At 40.1% G+C, this 19,678-nt stretch overlaps 1 protein-coding gene across 1 annotated transcript; it reads left to right on the forward strand.

Annotated features, from left to right (window-relative positions):
* Window positions 1–12,627, forward strand: LOC308310436 (interferon-induced very large GTPase 1-like; the record flags this gene model as incomplete). The annotated part of the gene is made up of 6 exons (XM_080756779.1): window positions 1–11; window positions 982–1,051; window positions 6,797–6,908; window positions 7,107–7,144; window positions 7,897–11,155; window positions 11,477–12,627. 6 exons carry the CDS (start codon window positions 1–3, stop codon window positions 12,625–12,627), a joined length of 4,641 nt encoding a protein of 1,546 aa, XP_080612905.1.
* Between the last annotated feature and the right edge of the window lie 7,051 nt (window positions 12,628–19,678).

The raw sequence follows: 19,678 nt of genomic DNA on the forward strand, positions 1-19,678 counted from the left end.
ATGTTGCCCAAGTATGTCCTATAGGGGCTCTGCTGGAATGACGTTAACATGAGCGCCTAAATGTGTCCGAAGCATTGCTCACACACCTGGTGGTCAAATACTATAATCATACATGGGCAACTGGAGGCCGTGGTGGGGGCCACATGCGGCCCCCACCTTCAAATGTGGCCCTCAGGTTAATATCACAATACTGATGTATTATTGATTTGCAAACATGACCCGCTTTGATTACTTCAGTCTAAATGAGTAGCTTAATGAGTAGTATTACAATTATATTGTCTTTTTTAAAGCAGGAGGGATGTCTGCCGATTGGAGATTGTATAGAAAATAAATACATTTGGCCTTTTGGCAGTTGAGTAACTGATAGAATATGGTTAATACCCGAAGGTCATAATTGATCTTAAATCTTATGAAATTAATTGAAGCTGATGTGTAACCTTTCAAGTTCATTAGCATGTGTTTGCCACGTGCTATGAGTTCGATAGTGTCAGTTACAGATCCCCACGTACGGTATAGCCTATGGTGTAGTACAGTTGAGTTTGGGTTTTGCACCCTGACCTACTGACATTAAATTTGCTGAGCTGTGCATCGGACTGTTATTCCCTTGAAACCACATGGTTTCATGGAAATCATAAAACTACATTTATTTATAGAACTACACTAATACAGAGTACAGAGGTTAACGTCTTATGAAGAAATTGCCTGTCTGAGTCAGCTGTACGTGGTCCCTACACAGTATATATATATATATATATATATACTGTGGTGATCAGCAGTGAGGTGTTAGATGCACCACTGACATCCTTAAGCATCTTTCTACACACGGACAAGAGAGAGGGAATTAAGTAAGCCTGTTTTGTATTTGTTGCCACTATACAGACCTGGTAATCTATGTTTTAATGTCATATCAGACTATACAGAATGCATGGATAGGAAGCATTATAGTAATATTAACCCTTTGAATTGTGTTTATCTGTGCAGAGCCTCTGGCGTAACTGGTTTCTCCTCGGGATCGTCAGGAACGTCAGAATTCCTTGCAGCCACCAGCCAGGTACCGTACCTTCAGGATCATTTTGTCATGTGCAATTATTTGACCATGAACATTGGAGCATGCACGCACGCACGCACGCACACACTCTCTCTCTCTCTCTCTCTCTCTCTCTCTCTCTCTCTCTTTCACACACACACACACACACACACACACACACACACACACACACATATATATTTTAGAGATGCACATTGAAATTATGACCGATATCCAATTATTTGCACGGTCATATCGGCCAATTCCGATATATTACATTATTATAAAACATTTTTAAATTTAACTCATTGTTGCATTTCTTTATTTCGGTTTTTAATTTTGCTGGTGAAAGTAGATGGTAAGCTCTTGAATCTCAAATGAATACAGCTCCATCTCAATGAATTAGAATATTGTGTAAAAGTACATTTTCTTCCGTAATATAATTAAAAAAGTTAAACTTTCATATATTCTCAATTCATTGTCCATAAAGTGAAGTATTTAAAACCTGTTTTTGTTTTAATCTTTATGATTATGGCATACAGCTCATGAAAATAAAAAAAATCATATACCTCTATCTCTGTTCAAATTAGAATATTTTACAAGACCACAATTATTATTATTTTTTTTACGAGAAATATCGACCATCTGAAATGTATATGCAGTTAATACTTGGTCTGGGCTACTTTTGAACAAATTATTTCATCAATGGGGCGTGGCATGAAGGTGATCAGCCTGTGGCACTGTTGAGGTCTTATGGAAGCCCATGAGGTTTACTTTGATAACCACCATAAATTAATTCTTCATCTTGACAATACAACCTATAGATTCTCTGTGAGTTTCAGGTCAGGCCAGTTGTCTGGTCAGTTAAGCACAGTAATACCATGGTCAGTACACCTGTTACTAGTAGTTTTAACACAGTAATACCATGGTCAGCACACCAATTGTGGCATATTGGTTGTTCAGTTTGACCCACCAGTTTTGGAGATATGGCTTTTAGAGTAATGTCTTGCAGAGAAACAGCAAGTTGAGAAAACAGGCTTGAAACTAGTAGTAGTTTTGGCTCTGTGGGCAGGTGCCAAGTGCTGCCTGAAAAGGAAGATCAGCACACAGTGCTGTATCATATCATAATAGATGATTTTGTTGAGACTCTTGACTTGAGAAAAAAAAGTGATGATTTAGGCCACGTTATCTGCTGGTGTTTATCCACTGACAGTGAAAACTTAACAATAGTTTCAACACAGCCATCTTGTTAGAGTACATTGTGCTTCAGTATGCCGACAAGCTTCATGGAGATGCTAATTTTCCAAAAAGATTTTGATGGCAGCTCAAATCTATATCAAATATCTAAATACTAAATCAAGCAACTTAAAAACTGTCTGAATACCAGAACAAACCAGTTAATGTCCTGTTTTCCTTCTCAAAGCTGTCAATGCTGAAGCTGAGAGATGACAACTAGTTGGAGAAGATAACGACACAACTGAGAAAGAGCTTCAGACACAATGGAGACAGCAGGTAATAATAATTTATTCACCATGGTCAATACAAGAAAAACACATTCTCACAACTGAACATAATTAATGCATATTTAGGCGAGACATGGCAGGTGGAAATTGTTTTGAGAATGTTTGCTATTTTGCTTCCTACACTTCTTTCAGACATTATTTTAGACAATGACGGCTCGTTTTGCTGGGTGAAAATCCAATTATGACCACATGTGGATCAAACCACAGTCAGCTCGAGGTCCAAACCTTTCCAACGGTATATGGAATGACATGTTGTTGCCAAGTATTGGATGAGATATTGTGTCTCAAAATAATGGCTTCAAATAAAACGTTTTGGAATTTTACAATACAAATCTATCGATATATCAATACAAAAAGGCAGTTTTCCCAAATTGAGTTTTCCTTCATACCTGGAACAAAGAATCTCCACTTCAGTTGCTCACATACACCAAACCTTCCAGTTTTATTCATATCTATATCCTGCAGGTATTTACAGAAAGGTTTGTTGATATATTCATATAATATAATTATATATACATAGCATGATTTACATCTTTTATTCCTAAAAACATGGCGAAAATGGCCTGTTGACAGTATTTTCTGATTTCAGGAGTGATGAGAAGAGATATCTAAAATCCCCTCATTCGTAATTGCCTGTCTCTAATATGTCAAGAAAACGAAACAATAATTTTCAACCTGCAGGGCCTTATCCGATCTTCAGATTTATTATCCCAAAAAGTATGCAAATTAGCAGATATAATGCTGAATTTGCATTTTTAAACATATCATTTCAGAAAACTTGTGATACAAAAGCCAAGTCTTAATCTTAATGTAAGTAATCAACTGGAGAAGTTTCATTGTGATAGCTATTAGTTAACGTTTTTACCCTATTTGTCTGTAGTGTGTCCTAAATGAACAACATGTCAGCTTTATAGAGGGTACAGTATATGCGCGTGACATCATCGTACCTGGACGTTATGCGGGAACGCCACTGAGTGGCAAAAAACTACTTTCTGACCTTGACAGCCAATTCATCCAATCAGAAAAGTCCTGTCTGATTGCATTAAACAATGTTAAACTCACCAACGTTGCAGCTGTACGAAAAGCTTGAATTATCGTCTTTCTATCTGCAAAGTTTGTGTTTCATAAAAATCCACCATAGAAACGTCATGAGCAACTTTCTGTCAAGAAATGCCCTGCATTTCGGAAGTGCTTGTTTTCAATAACACAACATTTTGCTGTCTCCTGCATTATGTGACATTTAGAAACAGGTGGTACGCAGGACGGTTGAGTGATTTCCAACGAGCACTTCCAAACTCCAACACTCCATGCTAGATGAGGGGGGCCTGATGGGAAAATCATGCATGTGCATACTCTCTATAGTCACATATCAAGTTTGCAAGTGTAAAACAGTGTGAAATTAGTTTTTGTGCATCACTCCATCGTTTTTATTTAAGGGAAGAAGAAGAAGGGGGATGGGGGGGGGGCAAGGGGAGGAGAGATCAATCAATAAAACCAAACAAATAATCTTACACATATAGTAGCTGAGATAAGATATAAAGGCGTGTGAGCAATGCAGCTGATGATACGCTATCGACGTTAGTTAAAGGGATATTTCACTTTATTTTTTATTTCTTTCATTTCATCATCTACTCAGGCTTAAGTGAACACCCCAGACGTTTTTTACATGACCGGGGTCGTGATTTTTACAACAGCATGAGATGTGAACTGTATTGTTTAACCTGATTATTATTATTATTTGTTTTAATCCAAATAGGTTCAAGTGATGCAGATTGCACGGAGAAAACGAATAAGGTAAGATGACATACCTTTCAAATGGTTTTTGCATTATTTACTTAAAAAGCAGGGGATGTCAACCTTTTCATACCAAGTGCCACCACAGAACAATACTGTACTCTCCAAGTACCATCATAATATAACTGATGTTAAAATACAGCAGCGTAGACCTGCCCCATCCTATTCAGCTATTATTAACACAGGAGGAAGATTTTATTTATTCTTTGAATTGTTTGTTTTTTGTTCCATTCCTAAGCCAATAATGCTGCTGCATCTGCAGTCTAATAATCAGCAGTGTTGTTCAAGTTACTTTTAAAAAGTAATTAGTTATAGTTATAGTTACTAGGTTGAAGGAGAAGAAAAAACAAACACAAAAACAAATATAGCTGCAAGCAGCGATAAGGCGGCACCAAGAAAGAAGACAATACGCAATAAGAAAACATGCACAAATAAGACTGAAGAGCTGAGTTGTCAGTACCGTGATTTGAACACCCAACCTTGTGGACCGAAGGCAGGAGCTCTACTGACTGAGCTACACAGAGACAATCAGTGGCTACATTGTAAACAGCAAAACCATTCAGTGATTTGGTAACAAGAATGTGTCCTCATTTTGGGCATGTCATTATCCATTACTACAGTGTGTTTTCGCGGGTGATCTTAAGAGGTCAGAGGTCAAAGGTCAGAACACGAAAGTTGTTCGGCATGAGGAGACACATGTGTGTATCAAAGTGTCATTGCTAACGGTCAAACGGTTCATGAGATATTCACGTTCAAAGTTTGCATTTTCAATTGAGTGCTATAGCGCCACCATTTGACCAATCGTCATGGGCTTCGCATAGTCACCGTTTGGCATGGCCCTCTACCAGATTAGATTGAAAAAAGACTGCACCGTTCAGTCAGAACTGCAATTGGTGACCTGCTGACTTGCTCGATTTGCCTAAAGAAATGGCAACTAAAAAATACGGGGAAGCAGCTTTTTGCTTCTACGAGCGGTTGGCGTGGAACAAACTCCCACTGTACCTTCGACAGACAGCCTCTGTAGACATTTCTATAGCACAGCTCAAGACCCACTTCTACACTCTTTCTTTTAATTGATCTTTTATTTTGTTATTCATGTCCTCTGTATTGCATTACTGCTACTGTATTGCATTACTGCTCTTGTGTTTTAATGTTTATGCCTTGCTTTTATTTTATTCTCCATTGCTCTGTAAAGCACTTTGAGCTGCATTTCATGTCATGAAAGGTGCTGTACAAATAAAGTTTCATTATTATTTATTATTAATTATACAGTATTGATATCGGCCAAAATGTCTCATCGGCACATCCCTTAAGATTCATATCAAATATTGAAATACTGAATCAAGCAACAGTCTGTGGTAAAACACAAACGCCTGAATAGACCGCAAACATTTGAAAGTGAAATATCCCTTTAAGCTCAAAACAATCATACAGTTATTGTTGAGAATAACAAAAAAACACGTCCAGTCTGCAAGGACCTAATTTGCCTTTCCTTTTTTTCTTTTACTATTTTGAAAAACATTTAATACATTTAAAACAAATAATTAAAATAGCCAGTCCACAAGCTCACAACGTGTTGATGTAGATTTTTTAACTATTGTGTTTTTTCAAAATAGTAAAAAAAATGAAAGAAAGTGTACAATTCAAATGGAATAATATACTGATCAGATAATATTATGGGGAAAACATTTTTCACATTTCAAACATTCAAACACTGAGGTCCATACGGTATCTTTCCTGGGGCCTGTTCCACGAAACTTGGATTAGAGATTAAGCCGGGCTTTAACACATATCCTGGCTTAATATATCCTGTATCAGTGCTTAACCGGTTTCATGAAAGCTGGTTGATCTTGCCAGATTAATTTAACCAGTTAACCTGGATATGTTGAGGCTTGATTCTGTTTCATGAAAGTGATGCTACATTAGTTACCATGGAAACTTATGCTTTGGATTTAGCTTGCTCCGGACCAGGCTAACAGCCAGGTTTAACCTAATCTTGATGTCTTTACTGTTCATTTAGCAGTCAAACTGATCACAAACCAATGATGTTTCCAGATTTATTCAATTATTATGGGTTTATGTTGCCTTATTTGTATCGGTCTGCATTAAAGGACTAATTTAAGCACTTAAAATGTAAGTGTTAAATAGCATTTAGCATTTAATGGGTCTAGAGACAAAAAGCCAGACTGTCTATTAAGCCAGGCTTGCTGATCCCGGCTCGCCAAATCCGCCAATTCTGAGCCTCGCTTGGCTTTTGTGGAACGGAATAAACCAGGCTGTAAAGACCAGGATTGAAAAAGCCTGGTTTTGGCCTAAATCCTGGATTAGTTAATCCAAGTTTCGTGAAACAGGCCCCTGGGCCAAGTAAGACTGTCTTCCATGTTGTCTTACACAATAAAGTTACAGATGTTTCTGCAGATCATTCACACGTGGAATGTTTCCATTTTCTTAGAAAGCTGATGGTCCTGGAAGCTCAGAGAAGGAGGATGGTCCTGGAAGCTCAGAGAAGGAGGATGGAAAAGAAGACAAGTCTTCAAAGACCAGCAGCACTAATCCTGATACAAGTGAGACAGGTACAATTATTCATAATGTCAGTACTTGAATATTTAAACAACAACAAAAACTGACAAAACCAGAACATTTTTGCAATAACTTTCAGGAAAACATTTGCAATCACAAAATACTGTAACTTTAGCTTTTAAAGTAGCATTAAGATGCTTACTATAGGTTTAACCTTCTTTAACCCTTATTGATTCAAACAGGTTCCACCATTGAAGAGAAAGTCAAGAACAAGGATGATGTAAGTTATCTTTTTTTTTAAGTCAAGTGCATTATTTAGTCCTGACCTCCAGGAATGTTTGCATCATATCTGATTGATTTAATTGTAGTGTGAGTGATATATTTTGTTGTTTGTTATCACTATATTCTGACAGTAATCATTGCTATAGAGTGTGTTCAGTAACAGAGGTCTCCATGTCTCTCCAGCTCTTTGATAAACAGAAAAGGCATTTTCAGGTAGTTGACAAGATTTCAGCCAATCTGTATCCTGACTGTGTATCCTGATTGCAATGCATTGTTTAAAGACATGGAGACCCCTGTTACTGAACAAACACTCTATAGCAATGGGTACTATCACAATATAGAGCTATTTAACACTGTTACTGAACACACACTCTATAGCAATGATTACTGTCACAATATAGAGCTATTTAACACTGGTACTGAACACACACTCTATAGCAATGATTACTGTCACAATATAGAGCTATTTAACACTGGTACTGAACACACACTCTATAGCAATGATTACTGTCACAATATAGAACTATTTAACACTGTTACCGAACACACACTCTATAGCAATGATTACTGTCACAATATATAGCTATTTAACACTGTTACTGAAAACACACTATAGCAATGATTACTATCACAATATTGAGCTTTTTAACACTTATTTTAAACAAATAAAATCACTTACACTACCTTTAACATCATTATGTGGAAATGTATTAACTTTGTTTTCTATGTGTTTTCTTTTTCTTTTTAAAGGTTGGCAAAGTACACAAACCTGTGAAGAATTCAGAGAAGATCATCCCAGAAGAGCAACTTCGGAAAGTCGATGAACTGTTTTCTAGACTTAACCTCAAACACCACTATAAAGATAAGTTGACTACTGCTGACTTTCTGAAAATTCTCCCTTCTATAAAGAAGCATGATGAAATAATTGAGAAAGACGTAGCTCACACGTTCCTTCAGAAGTTGTTGATGCTAGACCACAGAGCCAGGTACATCCCAGTAGCAGTGGGCAGTACCGAGGACAAGTATTCAGCAACCACTGAAGTTGCTGATGACATTGACACAGAAGACAGTCAATGTGATTTTATATTCAGCTCCAATGTAGACACTAGCCAGAGCCTGAAGCAGAGCCACGTCCATCCGATGGACGTTCAGATGGCTGTGTTTCACTGCTCAGATAGCTTCCTCAGGCAGAACATGATTACTAAACTAGCCCAGTGTCAGTATGCCTTACCTTTGCTAGTGCCAGACCCGTTCACAGGGGATATCGAGTGTCCTTTATGGACTTTTAGACAACTCAGAAAATCCTGGAAAGTGACTGATAAATCAGGTACCATCACAAGTAAGAACATGCCCATCTGTCAAGCTAAGACACCTATGGTGTCATTTTTCCGTCTTGGCTCCGACACCTCTGTCGGAGATGATGACACCTTGTCATCATCTAAATCTCAGCTGATGAATACCATAGTCAATGACCGTCACAGCACATTCTTTCATAGGCACTGTCCAGGCGCCACCAAATCTCACTGCCTGATAGATGGTATGGCAGAGATTGCCTGGTATTACCCTGCTGGAAAAGCCAATGATGCTTTCTCTGACTGTGTTGCCTTCTGTAACCTTCATGGAGATGCTGTATTACATGAAAAACAGCGTGAGATACTGATCAACAAGGCTTCAGTCAACGTTGTCCTTGTACCTACTCTGGGAAAAGGTGACAAAGGTTGGAAAATTCTGTCAGACCTTTGCAAGCGTCCAAATCATCTCATTTGTCTCCGAGCTGATGATGATTCTGCTACAGTTGGGATAGGATCAGGAAAATATAAAATGGGTCTGAAGGGTAGAAGTCAGTCAGATGTGGCTACAGAATTGAAAACAATACTTAAAAAGATTTTGTCAACACCACACGAATCCTTCCAGCTTGATACCATGGCAAGTGTCTCTGGAATCAGAACAGATGAAGCTGAACACCCATGCCAAAGAGGGAAATCTGCTGCTGTGCAGATTCTGACATTGCTTCAAGGAAAGAAGCTTTCAGAGATCAAAGACACATTTCTGCCATGCCAAGGCAAAATGTGGCATGAGTGGTGCAAACTCAATAAAGATCGGTACCGTCTCCAAGGAGACGAGGAGAAAGACAAATCTAAAAAAGAAAAGGGAATGGAGCAAAAAAGAACAGAACAACGAGACAAATCCTCCAGTAAGCTGATGAAGCTTTTTGTTCAAAACCTGCAGTCTCTGAAAGGGGATGAAAAACGTTACTTCCTAAAATGGATTGGAATCTTACTGGATACCTTCTCAACAGACGATCTTTATCAAATCAACCAGGAATATGATGCAAAGTGGTCAGCGGTCTTGGCTTTGAAAAAGAAGCGTGACAATCCAAAACAACTGGAGGAGAAGCAAAAGGAGTTGGAAGACATTTCCGAGAAACTGTATTCAGCGACAGTTGGATTTGAGCACATCCTGAGAGAATTGGGACAAATGTACGAAGCTCATGCATCTCCAAAGAAAGAAGGACACTCTGAATACCCTAAGCTGGCTGCAGAGCTCATGATCGCAGGACATCCAATGGAGCTGATGGACGGAGATGCAGCTCACGTGCCTTTAACGTGGATCACCAGTGTTCTAGACGAGGTCGTCAAGACACTGGGAGACAAGAGGGTTTTTGTCTTGTCAATTTTAGGCATCCAGAGCAGCGGCAAATCCACCATGCTGAATGCAATGTTTGGATTGCAGTTTGCGGTGAGCGCCGGCAGGTGCACCAGAGGAGCCTTCATGCAGCTGGTGAAAGTGTCAGAGGAGAAACAGGACGTCTTCCAGTTCGACTACGTCCTGGTCGTGGACACCGAAGGACTGCGTGCTCTCGAGCTGGCGGGGAAGAATACGTTTCACCATGACAACGAACTGGCAACGTTTGTCATTGGCCTGGGAAACATGACTCTGATCAACATCTTTGGAGAGAATACGTCTGACATGCAAGACATTCTTCACATTGCCGTTCAGGCCTTCATGAGGATGAAGAAGGTTAAGATGACTCCAAATTGTATCTTTGTTCATCAGAATGTCACAGATATCGAGGCTGGTAGCAAAAACAAGGAGGGGAAGAGACGACTACAAGAAGATCTTGATGCGATGACGAAGCTAGCTGCCAAGGAGGAAGTGGTCAATGCAGAGTTCTTCAGTGATATAATTGCATTTGATGTGGAAACCGATGTGAAATACTTTGCCCAGCTGTGGGAAGGCAGCCCACCCATGGCTCCTCCAAACCCGGGCTATAGTGAGAGCATCCAAGAGCTGAAGGACATGATCCTCTCTAAAGCAAAAGAGTCTCGTGGAATTCCACTGTCAGAATTCAAAAGCACCATCGAAGACCTCTGGAATGCCCTGCTGAAAGAAAACTTTGTGTTCAGTTTCAAAAACACAAGGGAAATTTCAGTGTACAGAACACTTGAAGAAGCGTATGGGAAATGGACCTTTGCTTTAAGGCAAGCCATGTTGAACACTGAAAACCAACTCCACACCAGGATTGATAATGGCACAACCATTGACAAGATTCAAAATGAGCTCGTCAAAGGAATGAACAAGACTCATGAAGAAGTGGTACAACAGATGAAAGAGCACTTTGACGCCGTTAAAGATAAAGACATACTGCTTCAGTGGAGAGGACGATTTGAAACCAAAATTAAAGACTTCCATGATGACCTGGTGAAAGGATCCAAACAGAAGCTTGAGGAGATTATTCAGCAGAGAGATGCTCGGAAGAAGCTGGATGATAAGAAGACGGTGTACGAAAACAAGCTGCTACAGGAGAGCAAAGCACTTGCCGGTGAATTAAAAGGCAAGGCAAAGGAAGAAAAGGAACTCAAAAGGGCGTTCAATGATCTTTGGGAAGTTTGGGTTACTGAATTCAAAGCTGATATTCCTTCCATAAAAGAGATCAACATGCAAGAGGATGAAGATTATATCCTTCAGGAGATGGGCATTGAGCATTATCATGAACACAGATGCTCTGGTAAACACAAAAACCTATCAGATCTATGGGATTATTCGGTTTATGTAAGCCCTAAAAGCATGATCTCTAAAGGATTGAACAAGATTGGGATTAGTGCAGACCTACTTCCTTATCAAAAGGCTAGAACCTTCATCCGCAATATTGTGGATCAATCCGTTGACTTGATTGAGAGCAAACCTGTTCGAACCAGAGGCTACAATAGCAGTTACTTGCAAGAAGTAGCAAAGAAGGTCATACACCAGTTCAAAGAATTTGATTCAGACAAGACATACGCCCTTAAACCTGCGTTTAAAGTTGATCTTTTACTTCATGTATTTCAAGCTGCAGAGAGTTGTCTTTCCAAGTCTCACAAAGAATTCAAGATCAACAATGATCCACTCACTCATTTGGAAAGCAAAAAGGTCCAATACTACAACGCGTTCAGAGGCTATTGTGAAGGAAACTCTTCTGCCGCTGTGCTTGGTGAGCTGCTCTGTAGCAAACTGAAGGAGTCTGCCACTCAGTCTGTCTATGATAAGACCGCCCTTGGCTTGGCTGCAGAGATGAAAAGTAGTCTCCCTCCCTTCAGCGGGAACAGGGTGAACATGGAGAGACATGTTTTAGTATCACTGGCAGAGTTAGCGGACTTTGACAGTTACATGAACTACATCACAAGTCCAAGGAAGCACGTGGAGACATTTATAAAAGAAAAGGTTAAGGAATACATCACCACCAACCATGACAAGGTACTCGATATCATGCAGAATCATGTGGAGAATGTGTGCCAGCTTCTGGATCAAGCAGTGCATGACGCGACAGAGAAAGTCACGACTCGGAAAGGAGACACCGACATGTGGCTGGAGGAGTTTTCCAGTCTGTTAAAGGATGATCTAAGATTCGACACAAACTGCTATGAAAACTTCAATGACATAAACCAATTTGATTTTCTTAAAGATGAGATCAAGAAAGGTCTCCGTTCCATGAAGGATGATTTAAACAGCCTCTCGATCAACACGGAGGATGTCCGTGTGAGCCCAGATCAAATTCTCATCGACCATTCGTGCAAGTGTTGCTGGGCACAGTGTCCGTTCTGTGGCGCCATTTGCACCAACACCCTAGAGGATCACATTCCTGACGATCACAACGTCCGTTTTCATCGTTCGCCAGGGATTTGCGGAATGCACGTTAGAGGCAAACCAATACTTTCTCTTTCTTTCTGCACAACAAAAGTTGGAGGTAATGGAGGTTTCTACAAGTCAGCAGATTCAGAGAAGGTCTTGTACAAAGAGTATCGAAAAGCTGGTCCAGAGTATGCCAACTGGAAGATCACGCCTGATGAATCAAAATTGCTTTACTGGAAGTGGTTTGTCTGTGAATTTCAGGAGAAACTGGAGGCGAAATATGGCAAAAGGTTTACGGACAGCCACGAAATTCCAAAAGAATGGGGAGAGATCACCCAAGAGGAAGCCATTGAAAGCTTGAAGGAGATGTAATCTGTGACTTGAAACATTCACAACCCTCTTCAAAGTGACACAATCCGATACCATCGTTTGATGACTCTTAACACTTGAGTGTCTTTGAGGTCTTTCTGACCCATTTTGAGATTTTGAAGTTGATTATCTTTGCCCGTGAAGCTCTCAGAAGGTTTCCTTCCCTGACCTTTTGTAAATATTCGATTCAAATGTTCTTTTTACGTTTATTTTACATCTGAAACATTTTCGGTCAAACTGACCCCTTAACCCCTTCCCCCAAGGGAGTGGACTTTAACACACAGACAGCCCATTGTCCAATTTAAAAGACAATGTCTTTACCCCGCCGGTGGAGGTCAAAGCCTCTGGAGACCGTAGCCAATAACATTGCATGAACAAAGGTTTTGACCTGAAGTCAGCTTGTGTGGTGCCTGGCCTTACTTCAGACATGCGAGTGTTGAAGAACACTAACAGCTAAATATGCACAAAACAACACACATTATTTAAAAAAAAATACATCTGTGGCGTAGTAGTGAGCAAAAGTAATTTGATGCTGATTAGACTTAACCAGACTCCGTCAGATGGTGGCAGTATTCAGTTCACAAATTGTGAAATTGCAAATTGCAAGATTAGTCTTAGCCAGACACACAGACTCACTCACAGACCTATAGATGGCCCCATGTGTTTTTTATTATGAAAATGTATTAGAAGAAGGCATGGTTAACTTTAGTTTTTAAAGGCAACTGAGATTCCCAGATCTTACAACACATTCTGTTGAATAATATGCAGAACTAAACGTTTTTTTGATTCTACATTTATGTATGCGACAATTAAGTCATCATACAGACTATTTTCTGAATATTATGAATGGATAGAAGCAAATTAATTTAATTCTGAAATTTGTACTTTCTCCTTTATTTCATCATGATAAAGTGAACATTTAACTGTCACATGAACTAAAACCAATTATATATTTCTTTAATTCAAAATGTGTCATTTTCTATGTATTTAGATTAAGATTTATCACAGGGTGTTTGAGAAACTGATTAAACAATATGCAGCATTTGAAACAAAAACATGAAAATATGTTTTACTTTCTAAAATATGGTGGAACCAATTATTGTTGTAAATGATCAAATAAATCTTTTGTAATTGATCAAAACATCTGATTGTTTTTTGTATAACTGAAATTTAGTTAGTTAGTTAGTTTAATTTATTGTCCTCAATGTGGAAATTTGTCTTTGGTCAGTACTAACAACAAAACAGCAAAAACACTTACACACAATTATGTTCATGGCAAAAAGCAACAACAGTGTCAAATACAAGTAGAAGATTGTATTTTCAGATTCCATATATCCATTAGTGTATTGTTTAATGCAGGGGTGGGCATCTTTGACGATGGAGAGGGCCACTATATTTCCGCACACCCTCCAGAGGGGCCACATTGCATATTACTGTTGTAGCAAAAATAGCTGATCTACAAGCTCAAAACCCATCGCACTGCGATACGTTTTGAGCTTGTAGATCAGTTAGTTTTGCTATATTTTAATTGAAATGCTGAATTTTCAAATGCCTTTCAAATGCCTTTAATAATAGTTATGTTAACTTTATAAACTAAATACAAATACATTGGACATAAACAAGACAATAATATTTTAATACTACGCATTAAGCTACTCATTTAGACTTAATTAGAAGTAATTCAATTCAGTCATGTTTGAATGTGTCCCCCGGGCCGCCTGTTGTGCATCATTTAAAGGAACGTTATTGACAATGAGAAGATTATACAGTTAATGTATTAAAATGTTCATGACATTCATTTCCATTCATTCATTATTTTATTTTATTTAATTTTTATTTATTTTTATGACCTGCAGTTACACCCAAAAATCTGAACTTTGAACATTCAGTGGATTCTCTGTGTCTGTGAAGCTTTTTGAGCTGCAATGAAAACAGGAAAAACATGTGACATCTGCTGGGAAATCCCATTGACATATATGGCTCTTACGTCACATTCCACAGTAAAATCTGAGCACTTGTTTGAGCCAGAAAACCCCAGACCACAATCTACTCACAGTTAAAAGTTCAGTTTTTTTTATGTCACAATCCCTGTAAATTACAGTAGTACAGGTGTTTGATCAAGGCTGTGTTATAGAGATGAGGTACAATCAGATACATTAAGTTAAACCATTCCTGACAACCATGGTACACAAGCAGTAGAATAATACAGAAGACATGGCCCATGCTGTTTTATTGACACCTCCCATGCTTTTGATAGAATTAATCAGCACAAGCTCTTTGTCAAACTCAAGCAGAGCGGTGTGCCTGGATGCATCATCCTGGAATACTGGTATGCCAAACAGAGTATGCAGGTGAAATGGGGGAACACCCTATCCTCCCCCTTTCAATGACACCTGTCTGTTGTTCTTGTCCAGTCTGGTTCCCTCTTCTGGGACACCTGTCTGTTGTTCTTTTCCAGTCTGGTTCCCTCTTCTGGGACACTAGGTGATGGATCCACATTCAGTCCTAGTATTAAAAAGCAACGCAAGGTGAAGGGTCCACATTCAGTCCTAGTATTAAAAAGCAACGCAAGGTGAAGGACCCACATTCAGTCCTAGTATTAAAAAGCAACGCAAGGTGAAGGGTCCACATTCAGTCCTAGTATTAAAAAGCAACGCAAGGTGAAGGACCCACATTCAGTCCTAGTATTAAAATAGCAACACAAGGTGAAGGATCCACATTCAGTCCTAGTATTTCAGAAATAACAGACCTGCAGTAATCCACCAGTCTTGGGCATGACCAAAACATATGAGTGAACTAGATATACTATGGTGTATATTGTAACATTTAGCACCCTGAGCTGGAGCCGAACCCCAGCCCCCAACTCAGTAGACAAGGCAAGTAACAAGCAGCGCCAAGAGAGTTCGCTCACTTGGAGGAGCAAGTTACGGCCAGGTCTTTCGCAGGGTCGTTACAATATGAATTAAGTACTTTTAATAGGCTGAGACCAAGTCTCACACAGGAAGAGGTTACAACTCATGTAGGATAACTTACAGTATAGGTTTCATACACACATAAAGCACAACTGTCTGTGCTCTGCGTGTGTTTCATGGCCGCCTTAATGCTTTTCCAATGGAAGTCACATGGTTTGACCAAACACTTGTGTTTGATTGGGGGGAGGGGGGCAACCACTTCAAGGAACAGCAATGCCTCTATATCCCAATCTATGTCCCTATGATTAGAGTACGAATAGGGGCAAAAGTGGCACTGTTGTGTTAGAAACAGAGTGAGAGATAAGCCAAATTCCAATACCGCAACTTTTTACACTCGCTCACTCTCCTCGCGTCCTCCCCACTCGCTCCGTAGCCCCACCCTCAGCGAGGAGGAGAGGATTCGATGCGGGGACAGAGTGGCACCATAGAGGGACAGGGGCCACAGCAAGCCCCCGGTACAGCCAATACAGACACCATGGAGGGACATGGGGCCACAGGAAGCCCCCGGTACAGCCAATACAGACACCATGGAGGGACATGGGGTCACAGGAAGCCCCCGGTACAGCCAAGACAGGCTACCATCCTGCAAGATCAGGATGGCAAGTGAGTCACATGCAGTGGTGGAAAAAAGTATCAATTGATTTACTTACCGGTAAGTAAAAATTATCAATATACTGCAATGTAGAACTATAGACCAGGCTGTGCCCCTAAATCATCATCATCATACTATAATCATTATCATCATCATACTACCATCATCATCATCATCATCATCATCATATCATCATAGCCTACTATAATTCTGACAATGTCTGAATGTCTGTGTGTCACTGTGACTTCCGTAGCTCCTCACTGCCTGCACCAATCACTCCCACTTTTCACACAGGCATTGACCATAATAATATGGAGGTCTTTAACGATTTAACAAATTATAAATTAATAATGAATTTATTAGTGAATAAAAAATGCACAAACGCACACAGGGCGCAGTACCCCCCGCGGCCACAAGGCGGAAAGTATTTCACAACGGGTAAGGGCTAGTGTATATAATCTATCACTTGAATTAAGGTGACTTTGTAAATGCAGTCTGCGGGACACATGCTCAAAAGGACAATTCATAACCCAGCTAACATGTCCATCTGGGGTTTTGACATGGGATATGGGCATGGGTTCCAAGTGGGCCGTGCACCCAGTTTTCACAAAGGCCCCACCCGTGTTAACACATATTATATATATTATATATATACACCCATATTATGGGCTTACGTGGGTTTCTAACTGGGTCTTAGGTGGTATCCAAATGGGCCATTTTATTTAAAAACCATGTGTGCGCCACCTGTGTTTGCCTATATGGGTTTGAACAGGGATCTGATTGGGCCTTAAGTGGGTACCAGCTGGGTGAATTATATGTGACCCATGTATGCCACACTTGTGTCCGCCCTCATTGTCCTGTTTTTGTTGTCCTCTGCTGTCGATTGTTCATTCCTACAGATATGATGCAGTGCGCCACATCGGCGGTGTTTCCAGTTTTCTGTAGTAGTTTCTTCAAGTGTTCAAACTTTATGACTGGATAGCACTTGATCTGTAGAGTCCTACATTACTATCTCCTACAATCAAGGATTAGGGTTAGGGTACTGTAGCATGCCGTTTTTCATCATTTTTGAGGATTTGAAAAAGAAAGACGAAAATCACTCCGACACCATGGTCTGGAAGTGATTTTGTCTTTTTTCAAATCCTTGTTTTTATCTAAAGGTCCCTGGTTCAATCCCGGCTTTCGGCATTTGAAATGAGGTACAGAAAATCCTATGACTCTTAGGCTGATCTCACTGGGTGAAAAACGTTATGAGTTTTTTTGTTTAAGAAGTAACAAGTAACAGTCAATGTAAAAATAAATGCTGGATTTGACACTTGCAAGCCGAAATAGCTCAGTTGGGAGAGCGTTAGACTGAAGATCTAAAGGTCCCTAACCCGGGTTTCGGCAGTTGAAATGAGGTACAGAAAACCCTATGACTCTCAGGCTGATCTCACTGGGGGAAATACTGTATGACTTTATTTGTTCAGGAAATAACAATCAATTGAAAAATACATTCTGGATGTGGCACTTACAAGCTGAAATAGCTGAGTTGGTAGAGCGTTAGGCTGAAGATTTAAAGGTCGGTCCCTGGTTCAATCCTGGATTTAGGCAGTTCAAATGAGGTACAGAAAACCCGTTGACTCTTTGGCTGATCTCACTGGGTGAAAAACTTTATGAGTTTACAGAAGAACAAATCAAACAAAAAAGCAGTGTGAATTGTCTGGAACCAGTGGCTCAGTGTGTTAGAACCCTGCCACATGATTGGGAGATGGTGAGTTCAAAACCCACTTAAGTCTTTACGTTCAAGACCAATTTCAGAAGAATAAAACAAACAAAAAAGCAGTGTGAATTATCTGGAACCAGTGGCTCAGTGTGTTAGAACACTGGCCACATGTTGGGGAGATGGTGAGTTCAAACCACACTCAAGTCTTTACTTTCAAGACCAATTTCAGAAGAATAAAACAAACAAAAAAGAAGTGTGAATTGTCTGGAACCAGTAGCTCAGTGTGTTAGAACGCTGCCACATGATCGACAGATTGTGGGTTCAAACCCCAAACAAAAAATAAAGGGACCAATCCCACCCGAGTCTTTACTGTGACACTTTGCATTCCACACTAACATCAAGTTTCATTTATCCCTAGGTGGCTTAAAAAAAACCCAAACAAACATCCTGTCTAGTAGTGTCAAGTCATAGTATTTCAACAATGTGCTATATATATATTTATTTTTTCTTCTTTTCCCTCTGTGTGTTAAGCATGTGCAGCAGCTATATCTGGTTGGACCATATAATTAACCTAATTCTGATCAGTGTTTGGGTCTATTGTATTACGCCTCTTGTGCAGATCCAAATAAAATAATTCAAATGTGTGTGTGTGTGTGTGTGTGTGTGTGTGTGTGTGTGTGTGTGTGTGTGTGTGTGTGTGTGTGTGTGTGTGAGAGAGAGACGCAACTTGACCTGTTGTAGCGCCACCATGAGGCTGATTTGAAAACTGTCAAGTGGCATTTCTTCCTCAGCCTATAGTGGGAATAGGCATGCACGGCTTGGGAAGCTGTGGATATGCACGGCTTGGGAAGCCGTGGATATGCACGGCTTGGGAAGCTGTGGATATGCACGGCTTGGGATATCCGTGGATATGCACGGCTTGGGATATCCGTGGATATGCACGGCTTGGGATATCCGTGGATATGCTCCTGAGGAGGAGGATTCTAAAAACGACTTATGAATCCTAAAGCCTTGTTTATACTGCACTGTGCAACGGTCCTATGCTGGAAAATAGCAGATATGCAAACACCAGATTAGAGGAATTTTTAAAATATGGATTAAAAAAAAAGAATTCCCAAGGGAAGACGTCTTGTCGTCATTGGAATCCGGTACATAATTGGCAATTATGGCTCTTAAATTGTTTTAATGAGCACCAGTATATGACTATTAGTACCAGTAGCTAAACTTAGGTCGCATTCTCACCAGAGAGCTTTGCTGCGATTAAAACGAATCCTGCTGCGCATTTTCAGAAAGTGCGCTTCGTTTGGCAGGTGTGAAGGCTCTTTCGAATCCTAATGCGCAACAAAGAACCGCATTTTACTCCGAGCAAAAACGGGGGTTTCGCTTCGCTTCCAATCGCGCTTGACTACGATTCGGTGCAGGTGTGAATGCAATCCGCAGCAAATACAGGAAATGAAGCAAACATACGTCAGGCGGGTGAGGAGCTGAACACAGTTGGAGACGGAGAAGGCATATTTTACGCAGCGCAAAGATGTCCCGTTACCGTGGATAGACGTGGTCGAATGAGGAGAGTGGAGACTGAAGCCCTGATCGAAATGAGGACGAGTACATTAATCAATTGCTTAAGAAAACACAAACACTGCAGTGCAGTGTAATAGTATTATAGCCTACAGAATATTCTGTCTGTCTGTGCGTGCCGTAAACATGGAGTGCTGTCACTGCGTGGGGACTAGTGGGGAGTAGGAACTTTCATCTCGATAAACTTGTAAACATTTTGCGCTGCTG

The sequence above is a fragment of the Protomyctophum bolini genome (genome assembly GCF_963924005.1).
Source record: "Protomyctophum bolini genome assembly, chromosome: 22".
Classification (NCBI taxonomy): domain Eukaryota; kingdom Metazoa; phylum Chordata; class Actinopteri; order Myctophiformes; family Myctophidae; genus Protomyctophum; species Protomyctophum bolini.